The sequence below is a fragment of the Acanthaster planci genome, linkage group LG02 (assembly GCF_054643075.1).
Source record: "Acanthaster planci isolate LZ-2023a linkage group LG02, COTS_SCS, whole genome shotgun sequence".
Lineage (NCBI taxonomy): Eukaryota > Metazoa > Echinodermata > Asteroidea > Valvatida > Acanthasteridae > Acanthaster > Acanthaster planci.
The window spans coordinates 1962880-1988215 of NC_141778.1; the positions used below are offsets into that span (position 1 = coordinate 1962880).

Consider the following 25336-nt stretch of genomic DNA (forward strand, 5'->3'; position numbering starts at 1 on the left):
TCAAACATTGTAAATAATCTATTATTTACATTCCGTTCTGTGGGATATCGTGCAGGGACAGACAGAAATATCACATAGGCTATAGACCTAAAGTCTGGCCGTTAACGAGTAAAGTTACGTCTAGAGTAACTAAGTTATCGAGAAAAACAATCTACCCTAACAAAAGTCTATTTTGTCAATTTATTTATGTAACCAAAATGGTATTATTTCATATACACGTTACTTAGCCGATGTCAGGATATTATTTCTTCTTTCAATTGGAGTTTGGCGCAACTGCAAAAACGAATACATGTACATCTTCTAGTTCTATTGCTAAAATGAGAGTCAGGCATGGTGGATCGATCGAACAAGGACATGAACATGTGAAACGATCAAGGGTCAAAGTTAAAAATACCACTGCGCAATCGTGACAAAAAACCACGGGCGACGCACGACGGGCGACGGACGACGGGCGACGCACGACGGACGACGGGCGACGGACGACGCACGACGGCAGATATGGAATTCCATAGGTGTACACTCGTGCTGCGAAGTTGCAAATAGAACACATTCTAACCATGGAACTATCAAACACAAGGAGTTATAACGAGGTCCCTACAGACCGTAACCCGATTAACTGCTCTGGTAGATTCCATAGGCAAAGTGCGGTTACTAGCCCCGGTGTTGAAGACCCTAGGCATTCTTTGTACACCACCGCCAGGTAGCTGGTAACCCACATACTCGTCGTGTTTCGCTGCGGCATACTTGAGTAAATAAAAGGTGGAAAAGATGCACGAAGAAGATGCGTAGTTCTCTTCTGTAGTCGTCAGGTGTCAGCGAGCGATCCCCGCCGATGTGCTGGACAATTCCGAATCGGCGGTGGTTATTTGGCAAAGGTCAGGCGTTTTTAAAGTCAGTTATGACATTTTGCGTTTCCGGTAATAGAAAAAATATCCAAAATGGCATCTGCGATATTTATATCGTAAGTCGCAATCCTAAAAGTTTCTATACGGTTACAAGAAGGTGGAAACATGCCGCAGGAATGCATTTGACAACGTGGTGAGGTTTTATGCCGAGACAGTGATTGACAATGACAAAAAGGACAACGAATCTTCCCATGTTTTTTTGTTTTTAATTTCACTCTGGATCAGCTACATTCTCTCAGTTTTCTTGTGCGTATTTTTTGGAGAATTTGTATTAGTTAGTAATTCTGTTTGTTGTTAAGAGAGACGTATTGGGGATTTAAAGACGTAACCATATCATACTTTCATTGTCATTGGAACAGCAGAACAGTAACTAAAATTATCGAAATTTAAGTCTCCGATGACGATGGTTTCCGTCTCAAGGCAGCCATGTTGAACACGCGGAAGTGTCACGGACACGCATGCGCGATATCCTCAATCCTTTCCAAATGCAACTGCAACATTCCTCATAGCCTGCAAGCGGTGCGGAATTTGTTTTGTCCTTCCAGCACGTGCAGTGCTGGCGCTGGCCATCATTCACCCTTTTGATCTCTGCATCTCCTACTCCTTGTGTTTAATAGCTCCATGTTCCAACTGAGTGATTTTTGCTCACGTATGTCTCCCTGCCGTAGGCTGTGTGGATTCCTTCAGTGTGCTGGCAGCTTGCAAAGTATACTGGCAGACGAAGGAAGCGATATTTTCTTGTGTGGGAGGTCCTATAATAAATTGTTTGCCACCAGTAGTTGGAACACACATGTCAACTTATAAAAAGGAAAGAAATTATTCATGACAGCCATTCACCAACTGGTCTGTGGCATTTATTCAAAGATATGATTGAGTCATTTAGCTATATACAAATTAGCAGTATGGATTCAACGGAACATCAATTTAATAATTGAAGTAATTGCAACTATAGAGGAAGGACACAGAAGGAGTTTGATCGACTAACGGCGCATCTTTGTGCAGCAACTGTAACCTCGGCTTGGTAGGCTGATCGCGTCGTGGGGATTTGATGACTGAAAAGAAGGATTTTTTTTCCTTGCCTTATTTTTGTTTTTCCAAACATAATTTTTTTGGTGGGAGGCTCGGAAAAACTGGAGAAATATGCTATTTTCCACCTCAAAAACTAGTGATTTTTGCATCTGTATTAATTTCATTCGCAGTAGACGTCGCTGATGAAATCCAAAATGAAGGCGAGGGATATTGGCTGTTTGAAGTTACACTTTCAGAAATTAAATTGGAAGGTCTGAAATTCATATTAGTCACAAAGTAAAAACGATAAAAGTCAATTCAGAGATAATGATACTCAATTATATCACTGGGCAGCCATCTTCAGTTCGCCCGGGCTAAATATCCCGCTGTAATATACGTATGCTGCCACTTTTTTGTGACGCCAAGATCGCTAGGTTTTTGCGAACCGGCCAAAAACTGATCTCTATTTAGTCAAAACTGGATAGAACAATGTCTAGTAAATATAATGTCACTGTGCGGAACCTGGGTGTCAGGACGCCTTTCCAGACGGCAATCAGTGATTAAGAAGAAATTAAACTGTTATCTAAGATCGTTTTGTAAAAACAAATGTTCTCTCTATACGAAGCACGAAGCCTAGTTTACAGCGTGGGGTCCGGGGCCCGCTTAAAGGATTCTTGGATTGGATTGGATTCTAGGTACAATGGGGGAAAATTTCAGGCAACTTGCCCCTTCTTTTTTCTTCTCCCTCCCCCTCCTTTCTTCTGTTTTTATTCTTTCATTATTTTTGATGGGAAAATGATCTGATCTGCCCGTGCAATTCAGGGCAGAATTTACAAAGTTAATTAAAGACGTCAAGCAGTGAATTTGTTTTACTACCTGTAATTTGCAACTTTGATTTTCATTTAATCTTATTTTTAAGTTTTGTTTCACGGGCTTAACAGGTATTTTCCTTTTTTACCTTTTTGGCTTTAAAGGAAATTTCCATATTTATGGGCAAAACAGGGACGTCATCCTAGGCACTTAATCTCAAAGCTGCACTGATTTGTACAGTTTTTTTCACTTTTCTGCTTTTCTGCTAAATAATAATGTGTAAGTGCATGGCAATGCGCACGAGCAACCATTTCTCAGAAATGTTTTCCAAGTGTTCGGTTCAAAAATTTGGAAGAACATAAATATTTTCCGTGATTTCCATCACAGCTAAAGCACTTTCACTTATTCACTTTATTGACAATATTTCTAACTAACAGATAAGCTTTGCTTACAATTAGGTTCATCATCGTCGTCGTGGTCGTAGCCATCGTCGTCGTCATAATTATCCTGCCCTTTTAATATAGTAGAACAGTGACCCACTCCGAGAACTCGCTCCTCAAATTTCTTCGGTTAATTTAACTATTTTCCAGCTTTGTGTCAGCGTGATTTTGTGTTGTATGGACAAGCATTCATTATTAGGGGCAACTGTTGTTATTAACCCAGAGACAGCTCTTGTCCTGATTACAAAAAGAAAATGTTCTGAAAATGTCGGTTTTCAAAATTTTGATATTAATGTTATTTTATCGCCAGGAATTTTTGCTTGTTTTTTGCTCTAGCGTGGAATATTCCCCAACCTCGTGGAAATAAAAATTTAGAAAAGTATGATTTCTTTAACAGCATTATTGAAAACTGGCTTGCCCTGGTTCAACATAGCTGTGTATTTCATAAAGCTACGGACGCTTGCATGTGGTCCATGTAATTTCCAAGTGCATGAGGATTACCTGGAAAATAGCAAAATGTCGAGGTATTAAATAGAATTGAAACTCCACCTGACGTTCTCTTTGAGCCTGTTTCACACTATAGCGATACAAGGTTGTGTGGCGTTTGACGTCAGTCTTTTTCAAGTCTGCTAAATGTCAATTGTTGACGATCTTTTTTTACACTTTTTCCAACTATACGCCACCTGCGGTCATAATTCACACCCATTTACATGAATTCTCATCGTGCCAGGTCTGAGGTCGTGACCGGAACTTCATATTACTCATTGTCGTTGCACATGTGCGTTTCACACTACACATGTGGGTGACATTAACAGCAATGGGGTTTGGGGAACTTGATCGAAATCAGCATGACTTTTAACATAAGGCTTTTTTTTACATGGATCGCATTCACACTAACCCAATTTTTAATGTAACATAAATTAGGACAAGTCAACATATCATAGAGCATGTGATATCACGCGTGGCGCACGAGAACACCGAATTTGGTATAATGCACAATGAGATATGGCCTCGGTGGACATAGTCATGTCTGGAAAGTGGCCTATTCACAACAAAATAGCAATAAACGCACCGATTAAAAAAAAGCTCATCAGCAACAGACTGCAAAATCTAGCTCCCCCAACAATACGAAACTGGTAGAACAGAAGTATCAACTTATGGATAAGTGTAACAAGCAGACAAGACGCATACATGAGAAAGTATTTACCGCGTTAAGCCGCCTTTCCATATACACATCAACACTTGCGCCAAGCGTTGCCGTGTATCCGTCACAATCGCTCCCAGGACGATTTTGACGGCCGAACCCAATGCACACGTGTGTTGTGTTAACGGAGTCAATTTCGTAGATATGGAAGGTGCCTTTGAGAGGACTTATTCTTGCGTTAAGGGTTTTTTTTTTGTTCGGCAAATTTGGACCGAGTTTTAGGGACATTTTCTTTGTCCCCGTAAAGTTTTTTGGTCCCCAGAAAATAGGTGAAATATCGAGTGTATGTCCCGACAACTACGATGCTGAAGCATGTGTGCGCCGTGTTATAACTGTGAGGCAGGCATGCATTGTGACGACCATGAAACTTTATAATGTGAAGCAAAGGCATGCACTGCGTAGTGTGGGAATATCACCATACTTAGGCAAAGCAGATTTGCAGCGTCATTTTGTATTTCTGTCAAGATGCAGAGCGACAACCCAAGATTGTACATGAAAACGAATTGTTGCAAAGTAGTGCCCTCCACTAGACTTGCTACAGGCTCCCCTAGAATACATTAGCTTTAGTTCACACGGCACTTCCGCTGAGTTGAAAAACGATCACTCCTTCATGATATGGTAACCGTTGGTCTAATGTCGGGTCCTATCACAAGCCTCTATGTATTGAACTGTCGAGAGGCCATTGGTAGTGAAAGTGGGGACATTACCTATTTCCACCTTTATCGCTCCAAAAATAGCAAATGTGGTAAGATTTTCATGGTTCGATATTATTATTGGTTGAATGGTTGAGACTGGTTCCCTTTCACACTCCAACGGAGTAATCGGGAGCCAGCGCGAAGCCTTGCTTTTTAGTACAGCTGAGAGTGGCCCGTAGGCCATTTAACAGTTTTCACGAAGATACATCTGATGACAGGTCAGTAATCCGTTGCCTTTTTTCGTAAAGCTACAACTATAATTTTACGACTGTAGTGTATTTCCAATGAAGTAAATATCATATTTACGAACTGTTGAACTGGACGAAATGAGAAAACACTTTGTGTACCTATAGACAACGCCGCGCCATGGGCGTAAATCCCAGGGGGGTATATATATCCCCCACTTTTCGAGGTAGGGAGAGGTGGACTATTCAATTATCCACCCATTTTTTTTAATAGTGAGCACAAAAAATGGGATTATGAGAAATGTTTTGGACTTCCTAACGACTGAAACGTATTCAACATAAATATAAAAGGGAAATAATAAAAGGCCATATGTCTTCTGATGTAAAATTCTGCATAAATGTAATACATATTACCTATACTGACGTACATCTATTTCATGAACATCTCTCTCTATATAGTGTCACATGATGTCGGCCCATGGCTGGACAAGTCATCCCTCCCACAAATCCCCCTCTCATCCCCAATTTCTTTTGGAAAAAAAACTGTGGAGCATAGATCATTCATTGATGAATTTCCCAATTGAGGTGTTCACGTTTCGTATTTAATTTCAACACTCTCCTACTGTGGCGGAGAACGAGAACAAATATTTTCATCATCTGACACTGTTCAGAACCCTTCTACAGAACAGGACGGCAACCCCTTAATCTACCAACGTTTGATAGAATTTTACGGACAGAACCATTTGTATTATAGGAAAAAACCTTTTGCATAGGATCTCCATATGTTTAGCACACAAACTGTAACGAAATGTAGTATTACGAAGCACATTACCACTTTAACTGGCCGAGGAACCCTTTTAGAAATGAAAGAATATTTTTATCATTGAATGAATACTATCTGTGAAGACAATGAACAACCTCTGGAGAAAGGAACTTTCTGCGTGATAAAGTGCTGCTGCGCGTAATCTTCGACACAATGACAAATCCAATACAGAATAGCGGAGTGAAAAATATAACAAGTTCGTCAACGAAGGTATGGATGAAGATCGACTCAGGGAAAGGCACTTCTTCCACATTCACACATTTCTATTCGTTGTGCAATCTTTCCCTCAGAAAAAGTCTAAGCGTACCAGAACGTCTACCTATACTACTATTATGCGAACGGTAGCCCTTATACTACTATTATGCGAACATTAGCCTTTATAACGGGGTTACTCTTCCCATATTTAATAACACAAATTTACGGCCATTGCTTTGCTTTGAATTCATGAATTAATGCAAACATATTCTAATTCAACTGGTTCAGGGCCTCCTGCGAGTAAATTATCGGATACTGTAATGTCGTTGACTTATACCGCGTTATTACATCGACATGGTACAATGCACAAAGAAAGTGAGGAATTAACATATCCCGATTTTTAATTTTTGATAACGGACAAGATACCCGATCACAAAAATTGTTAAGCGTGGAAGCATAGACCGATGATTATCATAATATTTCAATGTATAACCATACTTCTACAATGATTAGGAGAGCAAACCGGACCCGGTATATATGCCGCTGATCTAAAACGAAACTTAAAATCACTAAGTTCACGCTATTAATTTTTTTCTATTGTAATTGTGGGATGTTACTAGTTGTAGCTGGCAGGAGTATAGGTAGGGTCAGGTATCGTACAAAACAGCTGACAATGCGTTGACTACCTAAGACGAGTTTTTTTTTCTGGGAACGGGATGATCATATATTATGCCTAGAATATCATCTGTGAGACACGGTCAAACAGCTCTGCTCCGAACGAAACAAAACAATTATTTATTTTTTTATTTTTCGTACTCGGGAGTCCTTTCAGTTTATAAAAACTGTTCTGCCATAGGTCCCTGTTTACATTACTAAAAGTATAAAAAGACATTAAAAATAAAATTAAGTATAGACAATTACAAACATCATCGGAAATAATTTCATATCTTTAGAGGAGATATTAAATTAATTTAAAAATGTAAAACTTTAAAAACGATAAACAAACAAAATGATAGAATATAACGCACACGTGTCCGCAAATACGGGGTGATCGGCTGCTATGGATTTAAAGTCTGATGACGTCATAAATTTCCTTCCATGTCACTGGAAACCTTTTTATTCCATCCTCTGTGCAAGATTTAACATGGATTTACAAAGTGAAATGAAGACAGGAGAGTCCGTGTCTACTTAGAACAGAACATATGGCTTTTCCGTATTTGAGGCTTTGAAACAAACGTACAGTTGTTACTTTTACACAAATCTTTGAAGAGATATTCAGATACATTGAGGACTCAGTGTTAAAACTACAATAAAATCAAAAGATTACAAACTCTTGACGTCAGGGAACATGGAATAAAATACCGAATTGAAAGAAACACATTATTATCATTATTCGAAAAAAAATTACACCTGTGTAAGAACTGACTTCATGATCGTCATAAAAATGCCATTTAGTTGTCCTTCACGAAAAGAGCCTTTACTACAGAAATATCTGGCTTTGCCCAAAAGAAACAACTTCCAGGTATAAAAACGACGCTCGATTACAAACCAGTCTTGCAGTAGTTGAAAATTGTAGTTAAAAACATTAGGTATTGATAGCTGACAATATGTGTCATGTGCTTACGCCACGCGGGACTGAGTAGGTCATAACATTACGGAAACAAACGAAGGACCCCTAGTTTCTTCAGAGTGTTGTGTTGAAGGCAAGATCTTGTCAGACTAATATACCTTAATGTGTACCTTGATGTACAGGGTGTCCTAGATAAAAACAAACCCCGAGGAAAGGGGTTAATATGCCCAAACCGTAAGATATGATTATAATGTATCAGGATCTCCGAAAAGTAGAAGCAGTATTCTTTCTAATGATACCTTGATGGTATCCCTCCTGTCATGCATGACTGAAGACCCTTGCCTTTGAAAATGGGGCATCCAAACTCAGTTGTAACACTTTGGATACGTTCCAGGAGCCATTGAGCAAACCCCCGTCTCCTCTTCAGGTCTCCACACAAAAGTTGGTGGCGGATGTGCATTCGGTATGGATTGAACTGCAGGTCTAACTGCGTTATGCAGTTAAACGACTGCTGCAACTGGTTCCCCTTGGCTGTTCGACAAGTTGCTGTCGAACGTTTTCAGGAGTTCGCACTGTGCGCCTCCTTCCCGAATGACCTTTTATTCAAATTAAGGCTTGTCCCATGTTCTTGGTATTTGTGCGCATTTTCCCAGATGGTCGGCTTTGCCGGTAGATCCCTATCAGGAAAGGCTTCCCGGCCTAAATGCAGCTTGGGGGGCTTGAAAGCTCTTGTTTTCAAGAAATTTCGTCATGACCATGTTGCAGACTTGCTGTCCTGCTTCGAACACTTTTCAACACTGCACTGGTCTACCTCGGGGCAATTCAACACATTTAAACCAGATTATTGCATTAACTTGAAAGTGACAAAAGGCAATCTTCGCTCATTATCACGACCTTTTGTCGTCACTGTCAACTAGGACAAGCATGACAGAGGACAACCTCATTCACTGGTTTATCCAAAGTGTTACAACTGAGTTCGGATGCCCCATTTTCAAGACAATGGCGTTCAGTCATGCAAGACAAGAGGGATACCATCAAGGTTTCATTAGAAAGAACACTGCTTCTACTTTTCGGAGATCCTTATACATTATAATTATATCTTATGGTTTGGGCATATTAACCCCTTTCCTCGGGGTTTGGTTTTTTCCGGGACACCCTGTATAATGTATATATGAAAGATACAGGTGAAACTGTATGTTTCAATTGTAATCATAGACGATGGAGCTCGAGAAACTGGAGGATCCAAGCACTGTGCGGAAAAATCAAGACAGCAAGAATGGCAAAGTGTCAATTCCTGAGAAGGTCACATCGTTCGCCATTCAGGATGATCCAATAAGCGACGACAGCGACGAGCGGCCGGCCGGAAGTGGGTCCACCTACCACAAGAAGGCCACTGTTGTCAGCGCCATATTGGCCTCGCTGACAAACATCATGGCGTACTCCATCATTGCAGTCTTTTATCCCATCGAGGTAAACGCAACTACCACACCTTGCTATAAATAAACCTGTTAAAAACTCATTGTTTTCACATATAAGGGACACTTGTCTTCATTAATTTTGAGCAATTCCTTAATTAGTAAAAAAAATTCCAAATTTTCATAGGCAATGTAGCTCGAAACCGGTAGAGAGGGACAATGTGAAGCAATTACAGTTTTACAGGTTGGAAGAAAACCCCAGAAGAACATTTTCATTGAAAACCCGCAGATTAAGGTATAAGAAGGGACTGAGAACTCACTCCACTTTATGGATGACAGAATTTTTGGCAGAGGTGAAAGGTGATAAAAAACCACTATAATTGAAGTGTGGCTCCCTGTCACGGTCGCCTAACTGGGGTGTACAAAACACAAGATTTAAATCCGGGTTCCACTCTTGGATATGAGCTATTTACAGAATTTTATTTACAATATGTTAAATAATAGTCTACGAAAACTTTGTCCCAAAATAATATAATACCCACAGGAAAATAATCAAGCTTCCTTTTTCGATGAATCAAAAAATCTTAGTGAATTTCAATTCAATTTTCCTCAGCCATTTAGGAGCATATCTGTACTTTAAGCAACCGTTTGCCTAATGTTATTTCAATTAGAAAAAATAAATCTTCAATATAAATCCAATACACCAATCTTGCTAGTGGCAACAGTATATGTAATAATCTTGGAATCTTTCAATATCACTCCAATATAATTATCACATCAAAAAAAAAGAAAAAAAAAGAAAAAAAAAGAAAGAAAGAAACAAACAAACAAACGAAGACACACACACACACAATATCACAATTTCACAATTTTGGAGTAGAAGTTTCCATATGAGAGTTATCCGGGCTTCTTGAAACTCGGTACCCCGAGATGTTCCCTCAAGGTACCGTCCTCTTTAGGTATAGCCCGCGTCTACGAGTCTCCAAGCTATACCAGGCAAGATATGGGACGGAGGGGTACCCCTCCTTACCTGTCCAATCCCTATACACACTCTAGACTATTGTTACCTAACACTTCCCCCTAGAAGTCTGTAAAGAATTCCTGAGATTCCGATCAAACAATGACCAACACAGAGGCGGGGGAGGGGTTCTCTCCGTCCCATATCTTGCTTCAAATGCCCCCGGCTATGTACGTCTCTATCCCCGTAGATGCCACTCTAGATCTCTGAAACATCAGGTACAGGCCTCTGGCCTCAGTCGTTCTCCATGTATACCCTCTGTTTGCAGTAGTAACATTTCAGGTGCCGACTTGCATGGGCCATCTGTTATTCATAAAAATAACAGCAAAACTATACAAACTAATGGTCCTGCGTGATCGCAACTTCTGACGCACAGATTCTTCACGTAAGGTTCATAAACCATAAGAGAGACCGAGTCAATTACATAAAATAAGTAAACTTACGATTGCTGACGTCTGTTGTTTTGTTTTAATGGCGCTTTCAGCAACTCAGACTATTCGCGCCAACAACTGTACGTTTATTCATACACTTTATTAATCAGCATCACGTTACAGAGTTAGGAAGAAGGTCCAGTTTTAGAGGCAGGAGGAAACCGGAGTACCCGGGGAAAACCTGCGAGAGTGAGTATGGACTGGAAACCAAATGCACTTAAGCCTGGGCCAAGCCGGGACTCGAACCCGGGCTTCATTGGTGCAAAGCGAGGAAAGAACCGCTACGCTAGCCCGCTCCCCCTGCTGACCTCTGTAAAATTTGCCAGTCTTATATAGTGGTGTGCACTCAAGCATGCCCACACATTCCTCCGATTTGAACTCAAAATAGATGTAATGAAAGGAAACAAAGAATCGTATAGAGCAGCAGTTATGGCCCTAAACAGGCAAATCATGGCCTAAAGAACAGCCCAAACCAAATGGTACAGAACAAAGAAAGAGGATAAAATAGTCAAGAATGAAAGACACTTGTACCAGACTTGGCACAGCTGTGACACTCTCACTCCCTCCAGGCGTTTACTTATTTGCTCAGGGGCATAAATTGCAATCAAATGAGCTATTGGTTTAAACCTAGACCAATGGTGTACCTCTAATCTGTGTCTGAGTACAGCTCCCAGTTAAACATCAAAATCCTTATAAGCTTATTTTAATGAGACTCGTACAGACCTTTGTTTTGCCGCGTTAGTATTGAAACGTTCCCTAACTGGTGCCTGGCCAACTGTGGATGGTCGTTGATACAATGCAACCGAATCATTTACCAAGTGTTAAAAACTCTCGTAGCTTTCAAAATAAAGGAGTAAATATGCTCATAATTTCGTCGGACAGGTACGCTCGAACCGGCCTTTAGCCAGGACCAACAACCACAACTAACAACCATCACAAACCTCTAGACTTGTTTGTTCTCTTACCCTAACAGGCTAAGGAGAGAGGGGTGTCGGAGACGGTCATCGGGCTCATATTCGCCTCTTATTCTATTTCTACCGCCGTGGGATCGCCTATCATAGGCAAAATTGTGAGCCATTCCCTGTTTTCTTTTAGGTAGAAGTTAAATTATATTCGCTTTTGTACCTTGAGCTGACAGTAACCAGAATCGTACATCAAACTTTGTGTGTCTAATGCAGAGATAAACACCTCAGGTGCAAAATGTGGTATATCATCAACACAGGCCAATATTTCTTCACAATTCACGGTTGAAGAGAAAAGTTACCATCTGGAATCCTTTATACCTCTTTTTCTCAGGGCAACAAAAGAAACGACACACCTTTTCGGTTTCTACTCTGGCCGTAATGTGGTCAACGGCGAACTTCTTGAAAAAATGCAGTCGTTTGCTGATACCTGTTAACAGAACTTCTGGTCGTCAGTGTAGATAAATTCAGTAACTTTGCTGTCATTTGTCTCTCTAGATACCGATCGCAGGAGCTCGCTTCGTTTTTCTCGCCGGCTCATTCATCACCGGAGGATGCAATATTCTGTTTGGGTAGGTATTTTTAGTTCCCACTGATATAGTCCTCAGTGATATAGAGCCAGGTGCATTTTCCCGTAGTGTAGCCTAAATTTATAAAATGATGGCAATACGTGCATGCGAGATCTGTTCATCAATTTGCAGGCAGGCATTTGGTGGCAGGCGTTCTTGATTCTGGCTTTATCGTCCCTTGTATCGATACCCAAATGGCTCATTAAAACACACGTGATAAAGGCGGCACTTACGTTACATACCTACTGTGGACATTCCTTTCTTTTCATGCAGTTAAAAAAACTCAGTGAAAATACTAATTTTTCTTGAACTGGGAACACGATTATCAGCTGGCTTTATGTATAAGTTTCCTTGACTATTCCTCTTCCTTTTACGACTGATGACTCCTGCCCCAAAATGCCTCTAAAGTTCTTTTTCAGAGAAGGGGAAACGTCCTGTGGACGTGTCCACAAAACGTCTTCCTTTCCTGCATCGTGTGGACATCTTTTGTTCACAAGTCCACACTAGGTATGTAATTTTAGCGCAAGAATACACCCCGAAAAGGCGCTTAGAGTTCACAAACATTTTTAGACACTTGTTTATTGGTAGTGATCAGGAATGTGTTGAAATGCTAAGCCGATTTCAAAAAGCTGAACATGTACCATTGAAAGCGTTTAGCCTTTAAACCCATTCCTTTAAACACATTTCAATAAACACTGTATGGGTTTATGGCGTTGAAAAAGTGCGTACAAAATGTGTTGGACCCTCAATGTGGTTTTGACAGTGTACGGAGGCTTAAAATTCACAAACAAATGTTATAAACGTTTGACCTTTCGACCTTTTGACGTTTGACCATTGTGAAAGCTTTCACAATGCATGATTAATCTTTCCAGCTCTTCAAGATCTACTGCAACGATTGATGATACACGTTAAAAAAAGGAAAGTGTAAGATCAGACACTCTTACTAATACGTATTTTATTGCGTTTACAGGTTTATAATTGATATGCCTACAACAGCTACATTCACAGTGTTTAGTTTCGCCATACGGATCTTAGAGGGAATAGGAGCAGCAGCTAGCCTAACAGCAACAACGGCCATTGTGGCTGCTGCGTTACCAGATGATGTCGGGAAAGCCGTGGTACGAAAGCCATTTTCGTATACTCCCAGATAGTCAGCTCACCCCTTCCCAGATTGCATCGTGTACTTTGGGTGTAGCCTCACTCTCTAATGTCAAAGGGGAAACCTCACTCTCAGAAATTGGGGGTGGGTCCATGACAGATCCACTCCCAAAAGAGTGAAAACCAATATAAAAGTGAAAATCCCTCCAAAAGAGGAGCTAAAGAAGAACCAAAAGGACTACTTGTTTTCGAGTTGTTCTTTATGGCTCCTTGGTAGAGTGAAACTTTCACTCTTTTGAAGCGGTTTTCAATCTTTTAGAGTGGGTTTCACTCTCTTTAGAGTCGATTTCACTGGGGGAGGTTTATCAGGGACTTACTCTTTTTGTGAGAGAGAATTTGTGCCCTTTTGCACAGAGTACACAGACGTCATATAAAAAAAAATCTAGACTCGCAATTCCTTCCTACCGAATGCAGCCATTGGTAGCCAGTTTACCGTGCCGAATACAAAGTCGATTGTTACCTTTTTTGCCAGTGATGCCAAGAACGAATTTGATAAACAATGGCGATAAAGCCATCTTACTGTGCCGAATATAAAGGTAATAACCTTTGCATTTGGCACGGTAAGATGGCCGCTCAGTGGCTTCAATGACTTTTGCGTGTTGTACGGGTCCAGATCTCTACTGGTTCATAATTTTTGGGTTTGAGGTTGTCTTGGTGTGACATCTGTCAAAGGGAAAATCAAAATGTTTGACCCAACCGCACGCGATGCTCATCCTACTGACGACTTCACAGATGATTCCGGTGTGTTGGAAACCTTGTGTTGGGTTTTGTAAAGACAATTATCACGATGCGCAGCCACCACGCGTACCGCTACAAATGACAAGTAACAGTGTTACCATGGTGATCGAATTCGTTTATAAGGACACTCCAATGTCATATCTGCCAGGATGACGACAAGTTCAAGAACCTTGTCAAAGCAATAACGTCTGTAATACAGTTCTTTAATTTCATGCTGTAAAGTCCCTAGGGCCCCAGAAAAAAAATGCCGAATTTGTTTTCGACTTCATCAATATCTTAAGTTCATTTTCAAAATCCTTCTTGTAAACAAAATATCTTCACAAAGGTCTTGTTTTCCTTTTCTCTTTTTAAAAATACAATTGACAGAGTTTGATCGAGATGACAAATGGCGTATCGTATGCACTAGGGCCGGCTCTTGGAGGCTTTTTGTACAATGTAAGTATATGAAAATGTACGAGAAAAAAAAGTGGACAAAATTTTCAAAAATGCAACGACAGCGACGTTTAAATTCAGCATTCTTGAAGATCTTTAAATGACCTGTTGTTTACAAAAGGTAGAATACAAAATTACAGTCACTATGTACCACGTGTAGAAAAATCAGTATTCATGAAATAAAGAAATTATGATTATGAATTGCCCGTGATCGGGAAGCGCTGCCGTGTTTACGCATTGTGTTTCATATACATTGTACCATAAAATGTGAATGAAGAGTACCCACCTGTTCGTCAAACTCGCTTCTCTGAAGTGTTCTGCGTTAGTCTGAGCTGAAGACGTTGTTTAGTGCATAGCTTTCTCACGAGTAGCTGTTTGCTTCTGCGAACAGCACCAATTCTTTACCTTATTCCTACATGTAATAATCACAAATCTCCTTCTTGACAGGCATTCTACATGTATATATGTTCTGCATAAAACAACAGTAAAGTATCAAAGTTGGGCGTGCTTGTAACGAGTGCCATATTAACAAACAGTCAAACGTGCTAGTGTACTCACTGGGGTGACCAGCTGGACATGTTCAAAAGTTACAGTACCTTAGTACTGCATCCAACGCAACCCTCGGCTCGTCCACTTAAGTTGCAGTTTAATGTTCAAATACAGTAATTCTTTACAAGATTGAACTTCCAAAAATAGAGCTTCGGGGACTAAGACAGATTGTTGCAGATGATTATCCAAATAAGATATCCTTTGCAGTGTTCCATTTTTTTTTACCCTGGACAGGCCGGAGGGTTCCCAGTTCCATTTTTCGTTCTTGGTGGGATTGTGTTAGCGATCAATGCCGTCAATTTCTTCCTGATGCCGGAACAAGGTCAGATTGGTCCGGATCACCTTCTCCGTCTCTTAGGAACAATGTTAAAACTACTAACTTTCCCGTTTTGTTGTATACATATTATAGAGCACGTAATGGTTACATATTAGCTCAAAGTACACAGATAACAATCTCTGGTCACTACACTCTTCGAGAAATCCATGATGACTGTCGGCTTGGGAATCATGTAACATCTTGAACTGCATTTGTCACACCATTAGGCCTATCTCTCAAAAAGATTTTCGTTTAATGCCATAGTAAAGTTGGCGGTTAGTTCATCTGCAGAGTTTCAGCTAATCCTTGTCGCCACTTAAATGACTACGTACAAGCAGGTACAACAGATTCAACGACTTTTATTGCAGAGTATTGTTTCCGTACATGCCTCATCAAGGCTGATAAGCAGAAAAAGTCGCTTCGCTTTCCATTTTCTGTATCTTTCGAACAGGTAACCAGACTGAGGAGTGTGGTTCCGTGTCTGGTTTGTTAAGTATACCCGCAGTCTGGATAGCCCTATTTGTTAACTTCATCGGCTTTGCAACTTTCTCGTCCTTGGAGCCAACTTTTGCGATTTATCTGGAGGAGGTAGGTAGGTCACTATGGAAACAGGAGGGATTTCTGTCGTTAGGTAAAGGGAATACGATTCGAATGGGTAATCGAGTATTAAAATGAATGTTGCAATATTTGATATTCAAGCGAAATATGTTAATTAATATTCAGAATGTTCGGCACAGCCATATACTGAATTTGATAATACACTTCATTAAAGAGTCCAACTTATGAGTTAAAACGGAGGCCTATACCATTTGCCAAACTGTGCATTACTCATTTTCTCCTCCTCTAACAGCTTGATTTTACGGTCATTCAGATCAGCCTGCTGTTTGTTACTTTAGGCTTGGCGTATGGTTTTTCCTCTGTTGTCTGCGGAGTCATTGCAGACTCAAAGGTAGGACTACCGAATATATGGACGGGGTTACTGACGAGTTAGGTCACAAAATTTAAAACTTTCCACGGGTTTACACCACTTCCTGCGATTATTTGCAAGCACAGTTCACATGCTTGGACCTTATCAGCTTATATACGAAAACGTATAGCAACAGGGCCTGAATTATTGGTGCGAGCACTTGCCTTCTGCGCCGTTAAACAAACTCCGAAATTGGTTACTGGTCAAAATGACAGAGCCAGCTCTGTCAATTTGACCAATAACGGTTGGATCCATCACGAATCAGTTACTGATAAGAAACGCTTGCACGAGGGAGGGCAGGACTCAAATTACCCATTTCAATATCTGTCTTATCAGTATTTCTTTTTCCGAATAGAAAGAGGCAAGATCTTCCTATAACAATTTTGGTGCAGTTGCTCCTTTGGTCTGTGGGAAAAAGCACCACACCATCCCTGAAGCTCTGACGCACAGTTTGGATATTGGTTTGGATAGACGAAAAAAAAATGATGATTTTCCTTCCCCTGTTTAAAATTTGATAACCTCACCCTAGAAATGCCCAAGAGCTTTAATTGCAGTGGGGGAATGTGGCGGCGGACTGTTATTTCTTCTGTTTGGATTGTCAGAGCTTCTGAAATCGCCCGCGTAAGTACATTTTGAAGTTTGAAATTTGAAGCTTGAAATTTGCAATGAAAACGGGAAGATTCTGAACACTCAGTTTCCCTTTTTTCTCTGTTATTAATTACGAAGTACACTGCATGGTGTAGAGTAATTGCAGCTATGGTCATTACGCTGCCGTGAAATGACTATGAACAAGGATCGAGTAGTGGTGTAACTAGGGCCAAAATGAAATGAAATGGCTCCTGGTGGTGCGTAGATTTTTTCAAGGAGGCACCACAAGAAAATAAAACTGCAGCTGCATAGCTATATAAACTCGTCAGAAATTATTTGCAGATTTCAAAGGGGGGGGTGTCACCCAGAGCACGGGTATCCGCCGAGGGGGTAGGGCATAGAGGGACACGTACCCTCCCTCTCGTAACTTCACAGAAACGTCTCAGACATTCTTATTTAAGCATTGGTAAAGCCACTGCCACGGTCTGATATATTTTACCCTGAAGTGTGCTCTTCATCTACGCAAATCCAAAACAAAACCTCATCCACTTTCATTATCAATACATGAGCACACTCTGGTCAGCTTACGTTCGATCAAATGTATTGTTGTGACAGGAGGGCCTACAGCATTTAGAACAGCACAAATTGGGTCTGATGAGCTTGATCGGGACACGTTGTCGAGGATCAAATGAAATTTAGAATGATTTCCTTCAACAATCGTACTAACTGTGTTTCATTCTACAGCATCAAGGTGCTTGCTGGCGTGCTGATGGCACTGAGTGCTGCAATGCTTTCCCTGCTGGCTGCTCCGTCGTTTATTGACATGCTCAGCTCAGCAGAGTAAGTTGACATACCACTGGAATTTAGACACTATGAACTTGAATAATTTTTGAATCTTTCCTGGGCTTTCCCCGATGCCCCTTTCTAAAATTTTCCCTATGTGAAGGTTGTTACATAGTAGGCCTATTAATTTTCACTCTGGCAATAAGCCTACCTAATACTATTAAAAACAAGTGTTTTCTTATCAACAAAGGGTTTACAGCAAATTTTGCCGACATGCCATATAAACTAGATCCATTGTCAATGTGATCACTTAACATACCTTTTATCCTTCAAAGGTGGTATGGCATTCCTAGTGGACTTGGCTTGACGTCTTTGCTATCCGGACTTTGGAACAGCGCCTACGCTGTCGGGTAAGCTTGTTACACTACTGGTGGTGGCAGCAGCGACTTGCTTTTGCTGATGAAGCTTCACCTGTTTGGGTTGCTTTTGCTGCTGCTTATCAACATGCAACTGCGCGTGAACAACACAAGATGCTACTATGGACAACAGAATATGAGCAGTCAGTGCGGGAGATTTTCATTACAGTACGCCACCAAGTGGTTGCCACAGACTGGCCACAGATTTTTGACTTGGCGCTATTTGCATTTCCGCAATTATCAGTCGACAACTTGAGGTAACTTTGTTTGTTTGGTTGTTCTGGCTCTCTAACGGCGGGAACATGAACCAAGAACACTGTTCTTGGAATCTCGGAACAGGATCACACACCACCTCCTGATCAGGCTTTTACAGGAACACTCGGAAGAACTCTTGGGGTTTTGATTTTTGAACAGCTACAAAAAATAGCAAAATTGCCCCAAAAGCGGGAGTCAATGGAAAGTTTTGTAAACTTATCATTGATAATTTTCCTTTACACCGACACTAATATTCGTTTTTAAATAAAAAAGTTTTCAGCCCAGGACCCTCGAAGAACGTACATGGACGCTGCCAGTGTTACTCGTCCCTATGTACAACCGATAACAGGTTTTACGTTCCTGGAGTTCGAGCAGTCGACCAACAAACAACGAATCGAGCTGTTCACAAACACACGAGAACAAGCGCACCGAACTCTTGCAGCCTCTAAGGCACCGGTGCACAGATTCATTGTGGCAACCTCTTGGGGGTGCATTGCCTTGTGAACCCTTCGCTCGTCGTCAAGCGCCCAAACAGGGCGCTGGGGATGGGAAGGGCTGGTGGCTTTGCACTGTGATTGGCCACATTGTACACGACCTGGGACCACAAGGTTATCACTTCCTGGTGTGGTGAGAATATTTTAGCAATGAGGAGGAAAAATACTAAATATCGAATTGATAACCGCCGCTTGTGTAACGCATTAAGCAAACTCGCGCGCCTGGAAAACATTTACACACAATGCTCTGCGCATCGATCGTTAGCTATGACCCCAAGTGACATCCTTCAATAACATCTGTGCAAAGTCATTAGCCCTTCCTGGTGCCCTGTTCGGGCGCTGGGCGAAGAGCGAATGTAAACTCCTGGTTATTAATAATCCACGTGAGCACGCGGCGGTCAATATGCCCGATTACTGCCAGAAAACATACAAATGCATACGATCTTCGCGCAGTTGTTTAAGCCTTTCGCTTTGCAGATGATTAGATTAATTTACTGGTGCACGGACGAAGGCCACAATTCAGCTTGCACACGTGGGCAATCAGCGTTTTCGCCTGCAATGGAAATTTGCATGTTCCAGCCATTCGTGTTATACGCTGATGCAAAAAATATGTCAATCGGGCCACGGTCCTCAGAAGAATTTCATCTACTGAAAGACTTAACCAAATCTTGGAAAGATTTGATAAAAATTGAAGCTCTAGCTGAATCGCGCACTTACTACACAATTGTCACAGAAGGGCACCCGCTAAGGACGCGCGGTGAAGCGATTCGTTTTTATGTACAAATGACGTTTGCCCTGCTTTCCGGTGGAGCTTACATTCGGTAAGTACAAACTGGCTTGAAGGCCGAATGCTTGCATCCTAAACAAAGTGTTGTTTACATGCAGTATAATGTTTTCCGTAGACAATTAATTTGTGAACTGAAACTCACCGTACTGTGTGCTTGAAAAGTATTATAAAGTACTTTATATTATTGCACTTCCTATTGATTTATCGTAGAATTAAAAATTAAATTGAAAGGAGATTGTCCCGTTGTCCTGGGATTTTTCACAACTGCTTTGAGTTACAGTGTCGTCTACACCTCCTACACGAGTATTTTTGACCATTACAGCTTTCATTAAATCTTGTTACTTTATCAACCTGAATCATTTTTCAGCGTGAAGAGTACTAGAGATTACACAAATGACCATTTTTTTCATTGTACCATAGGCTTGGTAAAACCCTTCGAAAAATGTCCAGTGCAGGCACAGCATTAGGTACGAAATAAACCGGTTGCGCCTGCTTTTTCACGTGGCCTACAGTAGTTAGTGTCGTCGAATCACGGTAGTGTGTAACAAAATCTGCACTAGCAACGCTGCTGATTGGTTGAAGCCATGGAGGTTGTGTGGCGGCCATTTTACCCTGCCGAAAGTTTCCAAACTAATCAAAGCTAACCTACGGAAGACTGCCAGACTCTTTAATAGTTTAATCGAAAATATTCAATAATTTTAGTGCACCACATGCAATTACTGCCCGAGGGTAAGTGTAATGATAAGGTGTAATAATATCCTGGTACAAGCAAAGCATTGTTCAATTTCCCTGACGAAATGCAGTTGACCTTATAAGGTGCGATAAAGGAGGCCTTAATGGGGGATAATCCTTCGGACAAAGCGCTGTACTCGGCGCCGGGTAATGGGGAATAATCTTTCGGACAAAGGGCTGTTCGTGGCGCTGTATACTGTAGTGGTTAGTGTGAGATTAGGTCTGACCTAATCCTCGGACATTAAACGAGGGAGGGCGGGCATATACTAACAGTCTTGCATTTGGCTTACTATGGTTACTGAGATAACCTGATTAATTCAGGAAGAAGGCCCGGCTGCCCCCGGCTGAATTCCTTAATCCTTGACCTAGTATTTTACGTCCCATTACCCTGTACATGTATATGGTTTTGGCTCTTGCTGAATTTGTTATCTTTTGAACTAGCGTTTTACGCCCGTTTACCCTTCAAAGGGAGCGGAGCGTTACCGTTGATCTTTACTGTGGAGTAAATGTAAACCAGGTACATCATTATATAAAAAATAGAAATTCTCGTGGGCGGCATATGACGTCAGTTCGGATTTTAACACTTTTAGCAAAGGGATAAATTTACCCTTCGTGCTATGGAATAATGTGCAGACGTTTCGGGTATCCAACCTGAGAATTTTCACTGAATAGTCATACTGGTCAGTAAGAACACAAAACAAATTCAATAGACTTCACCTGTTGGTTTAAGTATTGTTTTAATTTCTCGTTTTTCATAATTGATTTTTTTTTTACAATTATCATACTTATTTAAGAATTACTACAAGAGAGATTACCAGAAGTTTGTTAAATTTAATGTCAGGGTACTACATGAACTACTTTCTCTTTGGAACCATACGTCTCTCGTTATTATTGTCTTTTAGACATTTTCGTCTTCATCATTTAGTTGAGACAGTCCATCAAATTTATCAGAATGCTTAGGCATAATTCTATTTACAGTTTTGTTAACTTTAATGCCTTTATCAAGTTTTTCTTCGACATCATCCACTATGTCCTGGTGAGTTTCGTTATCCTTCGAATGTAGAATCTTTGAAAGATATTCCTTATGGTTGTCGAAAAAGTCTTGTTTAACTGCCCAGAGGGTCTTTCTGTTGACGTACTTGTCATGTTGTTTATCCCCCAACTCCGTATTTGTTTCTCTGGCTTCAACCAACTAATTTGGGTAGGTGACATTGTCTTCCAATTCTGAACTATCTTCACCCGAGGTTTTTTCATCAACTTCCTCAACAGATTCCCAATCATCGTCAACTTTATTCATATCTGATTCCTATTTTCTATGTGTCTCTATAGAATAGACTTCCGTCCAAAGCATTTGTCACACTTGTGACAAGTATAGGGTTTGACTGCAGAAATAACATTCATTGCGACCCATGGAAGGATGATCTTTAAATGACAAAAAAAAAAAGAAAAAAAATGAAATCGTTTAATATATAAAAGACATGTATATGTATTTTCTTTCTCGTGATTTATGATTTACTCTTTTCATTATCCATTTGCTCTATTCCATTGCTCATTTTGCTCTTTTCATTGCTCATTTTGCTCTTTTATTGTTCATCTGCAGTCAAACTCCATGTGATCTCTCTCCTTTAAAAGATTGGACGCGAGTTGACTGAGCAGCAACTCTGATACTTCTGTGGCCAAATGAATTGCCAAAAACCGGCATTTATATATAAACACTACACATAAGTCAAACCTACTACAGCAAATCATCATCTTTTGACCAATCTTTTAACCTTAACAGTCCCAAAACCTCCAATTTCAATACGATTTTACATACAACCTTGGGGGTTAAGGTTAAAGGAGCGCATAAAAGGTACCAAACAGTCCCCACACAACTTATTTTGCCATACTAACACTGAATAAATAATACAAAGCCAGCCTCCAAAATAATCTTTTTAATTAAAACTCACAAGCATAACATAAGTTGTAAAAGGAATAGGAACCTTTCTTTGATACAATGCCGTCCAGTCTGGTTGTTCTAAATCGCCATCTATTCAGCTCAGCAGAGAACTGTGAGAAATAATGAGCAATAATTCACGCTTTCCTCGGTGCTCACTTATGGATGCGAACATCATCAAGAGTTTGTTCCTACTAATCGTTAGTATAACCCTCGGGCAGTAATCGAATGTGGTGCACTGAAATTATTGAAAATATTCGGTGAAAACGTCAAAGATCATGTCAGTCTTCCGTTAGCGTTGGTTTGTTCACAAACTTTTGGCACGGTGAAATACCTACCATTGTACTGCTGGTAGCTGCAACGACGCCCCTATCACGAATTCTGTATTGTGGGTCAAGACTTACTGAGTTTGTGCGTCTAACAGCAAAGTGTGTTAAAAGTGTTTTTACTAAAAAAAAAGCCAATGGTCGGTGTAAAGCTCAGACCACTGATTCGCTGAGTGTCGTACTGACATTTTGCTTTCTTGCATGCAGGCAGTACATTCGAAAGCTTTCATTTGTCTCTCCTCAGAACAGTGGCTGGGCCGTTGGTAGGTGGTGCCGTTGTGGAATACTATGGGTTTGGCTATTTGTCGATAACCATCGCTGGGTGTTGTTTCCTTGCTTTGGTCGTCAGTAGTCTTTTTGGAGTCTGGGAGTATCGATGTGGAAGAGGGTAAGTAGGGTAATTAGTAGGATTCTAAATAAATCAATACTCGGAAAAAGTATCTAAAGTTCAATCACGAGCACGTACGTAAGCCATTGCGCATCCACATGCGGGAAAACTTCGATACAGTGCGATGCTATTTCCATCTCAAGAGTCTGAAAAGAGTGCCATGGTAGACTTCATTCACAGGGCCTGGCCATACTAAATATGAAAACTAGGTTAACTCTTCATTCTTGAATGTTCAGAGTACAAATGAAGCAATGAAATAAAATTTATGACAAATTTGCACATGTCTACTCTGATAAAAAATTCAAATTCATGATTAATTACACACACAAAATGTACCTTGCCAGATTCTGAAAAATATTCCAAGGGAGGCTTGGAACGCACAAAAGCGTAAAACAGTCTTGTTTGGTTTATCTGCGTTGATTACTTTGCCGTTTCGCCAGGCTGGCGTGACTCATCCACCAAAAGTATATGGTCTAAGTTTCAGAGGTCATCAGAAGCAGCTAAGACTTACTAAAATATTGATGGACCTATTTGGGTCACTATGGCTACTTGGATGCTTATTCCTGTAAAGTTCTGGCAGAGGTAAATCTGATATAACTGCAATTTAATCATAGTGGTCTGGACTCCTGTATATATACTACTATTCTGGTTCCAAGCTTCTCTTTGTTTGACAGGCGGCGGGAACCAAACAAGGAGAGCAGTTCTCCAAGAGACAGCTCAAAAGATCAACAAGCAAGGTTGCTTTCTTCAAACTAGGTCGTCAAATAGTTTTGATTAGATTCCCAGTGGTTATCAAAGCTTACGGAACTTTTGCTTTTACTTTTAACTATAGCAACCGACCACATGTTCTAAATTCAAAATATGTAGGCATGTTTGGGTAAACATATTTTGAATGAATATCAACACTGAAACGAAAAATTAAGAGATTCAAGGTTAACCATCCTTCAAACTGATTTTACCTATATGTCATCATGATATACCAAGGTGTATCACTTATTCACGCTGTACGATTTGATAAACAGGCTACTGTACTTGAATGCCTTTACGAACGCTCGGTGGCGCTCACAATGTCAAATGTGCGTTCAGACTATGCAGATGTGAAATCATGTCTCATTGCACATTTTGTTAAACTAAAAATAAGCTTGTCGATACCTGTGTTTTGGTTAACAGATTTCGCCGTTACACTCGCTCAACAACGTTTCATTACACTTTATGTGTACAAACTAATATTTTATTTTGGTAGACGCTTTTACCATCTTAATCAAACTTGGTTGATTTTGAAGGACAATTGACGCATAAGATTATCCATTCTGCTGGACCAGTAAGTATTTCTGCCTTGTGAGAGTTGAGAGCTACCGTTAGCTCACTGGCGAAATTCTATTATTATGTCATGGTCATTTGTGTGATGAAAACCTACACTGAAATTAGCAAAAAAAACCTTTTGGAACCTGCAATTATATGAAAATCTCACAGTATATCTGCAACAAAATGGGAACCACCTTTCCCTATATTTGGGGACCGTCGACAATTTTTTAGGTTTGGATAGTTAACTGAGAACAGGCTGGGGATCACTGAAGAAATGATTTCAGAACCATTTTTGGTAGCCTCACCTTTTCATTTCTATAACCCATGGTTAGTAATTCTATCAATTAATTTGGCGTAAATTTAGTCAAAATGAATGATTAAAAAATCTAAAATTGGTTTTAAAATGCCTAAGTGACAGGCATTTCATAATGTCTTCAAAAGCAACAGCTTTCATGAACTCGCATTAGAAAAAAACCTGCAGAGTTATTTTTTTGAAGTGGTCGAGTCCGCCAATTTGCGGTTCTCCATAACTCAGTCTTCTCTCGATCTTAGAGGAAAAAATAGCTTTAGGCTTTAGCTGCAACAGCGCTCTCTGTTGTCGCACTAGTCTGCCTCATTTTTGCGAGTAGCTCGATCTTTTACTCAGGACGAAAGATCCCAACGATATTGGTGTTGAACAACGATAGCAGACAATGGATATGAAGTTGATTTTGTTTTTGGTTTTTTGTCAGCTAGCCTTATAACCATAATAAAGCCGGTCAAGCCCTTGACGTGACAAAGTGTGTCTGCAATTGTGAGCACAACCCAACCTTGAAGGGGGAAGCCGCGTCGCCGCATTAATGCTGGAACACAAGTCTGACCAGAGACAAACTTTCTGGGGGCCTCAGAAGCTGAAAGAGAACGAAAACCATATGGGCGTCACCAGGATATTTTTCG

At 40.5% G+C, this 25336-nt stretch overlaps 1 protein-coding gene across 3 annotated transcripts; it reads left to right on the forward strand.

The window, feature by feature from the left end:
• Positions 1 to 743: 743 nt before the first annotated feature.
• LOC110985760 (MFS-type transporter SLC18B1-like) lies at positions 744 to 25336 on the forward strand. 3 transcript variants are annotated; one of them, XM_087130606.1, is made up of 14 exons: positions 744 to 875; positions 9051 to 9305; positions 11673 to 11768; positions 12160 to 12233; positions 13201 to 13348; positions 14493 to 14561; positions 15342 to 15429; positions 15875 to 16011; positions 16274 to 16372; positions 16920 to 17011; positions 17723 to 17818; positions 18097 to 18171; positions 22952 to 23095; positions 23770 to 25334. In XM_087130606.1, the coding sequence occupies exons 2-14, from the start codon at positions 9054 to 9056 to the stop codon at positions 23849 to 23851; spliced, it is 1452 nt and encodes a 483-aa protein (XP_086986732.1). In that variant the 5' UTR covers positions 744 to 875; positions 9051 to 9053; the 3' UTR covers positions 23852 to 25334. The 3 variants fall into 3 exon arrangements, with proteins under 3 accessions (XP_086986732.1, XP_022102742.2, XP_022102740.2); XM_022247050.2 differs by lacking the exon at positions 744 to 875 and adding an exon at positions 5175 to 5280 and having other exon boundaries at positions 22957 to 23095; positions 23770 to 25336; XM_022247048.2 differs by lacking the exon at positions 744 to 875 and adding an exon at positions 5175 to 5280.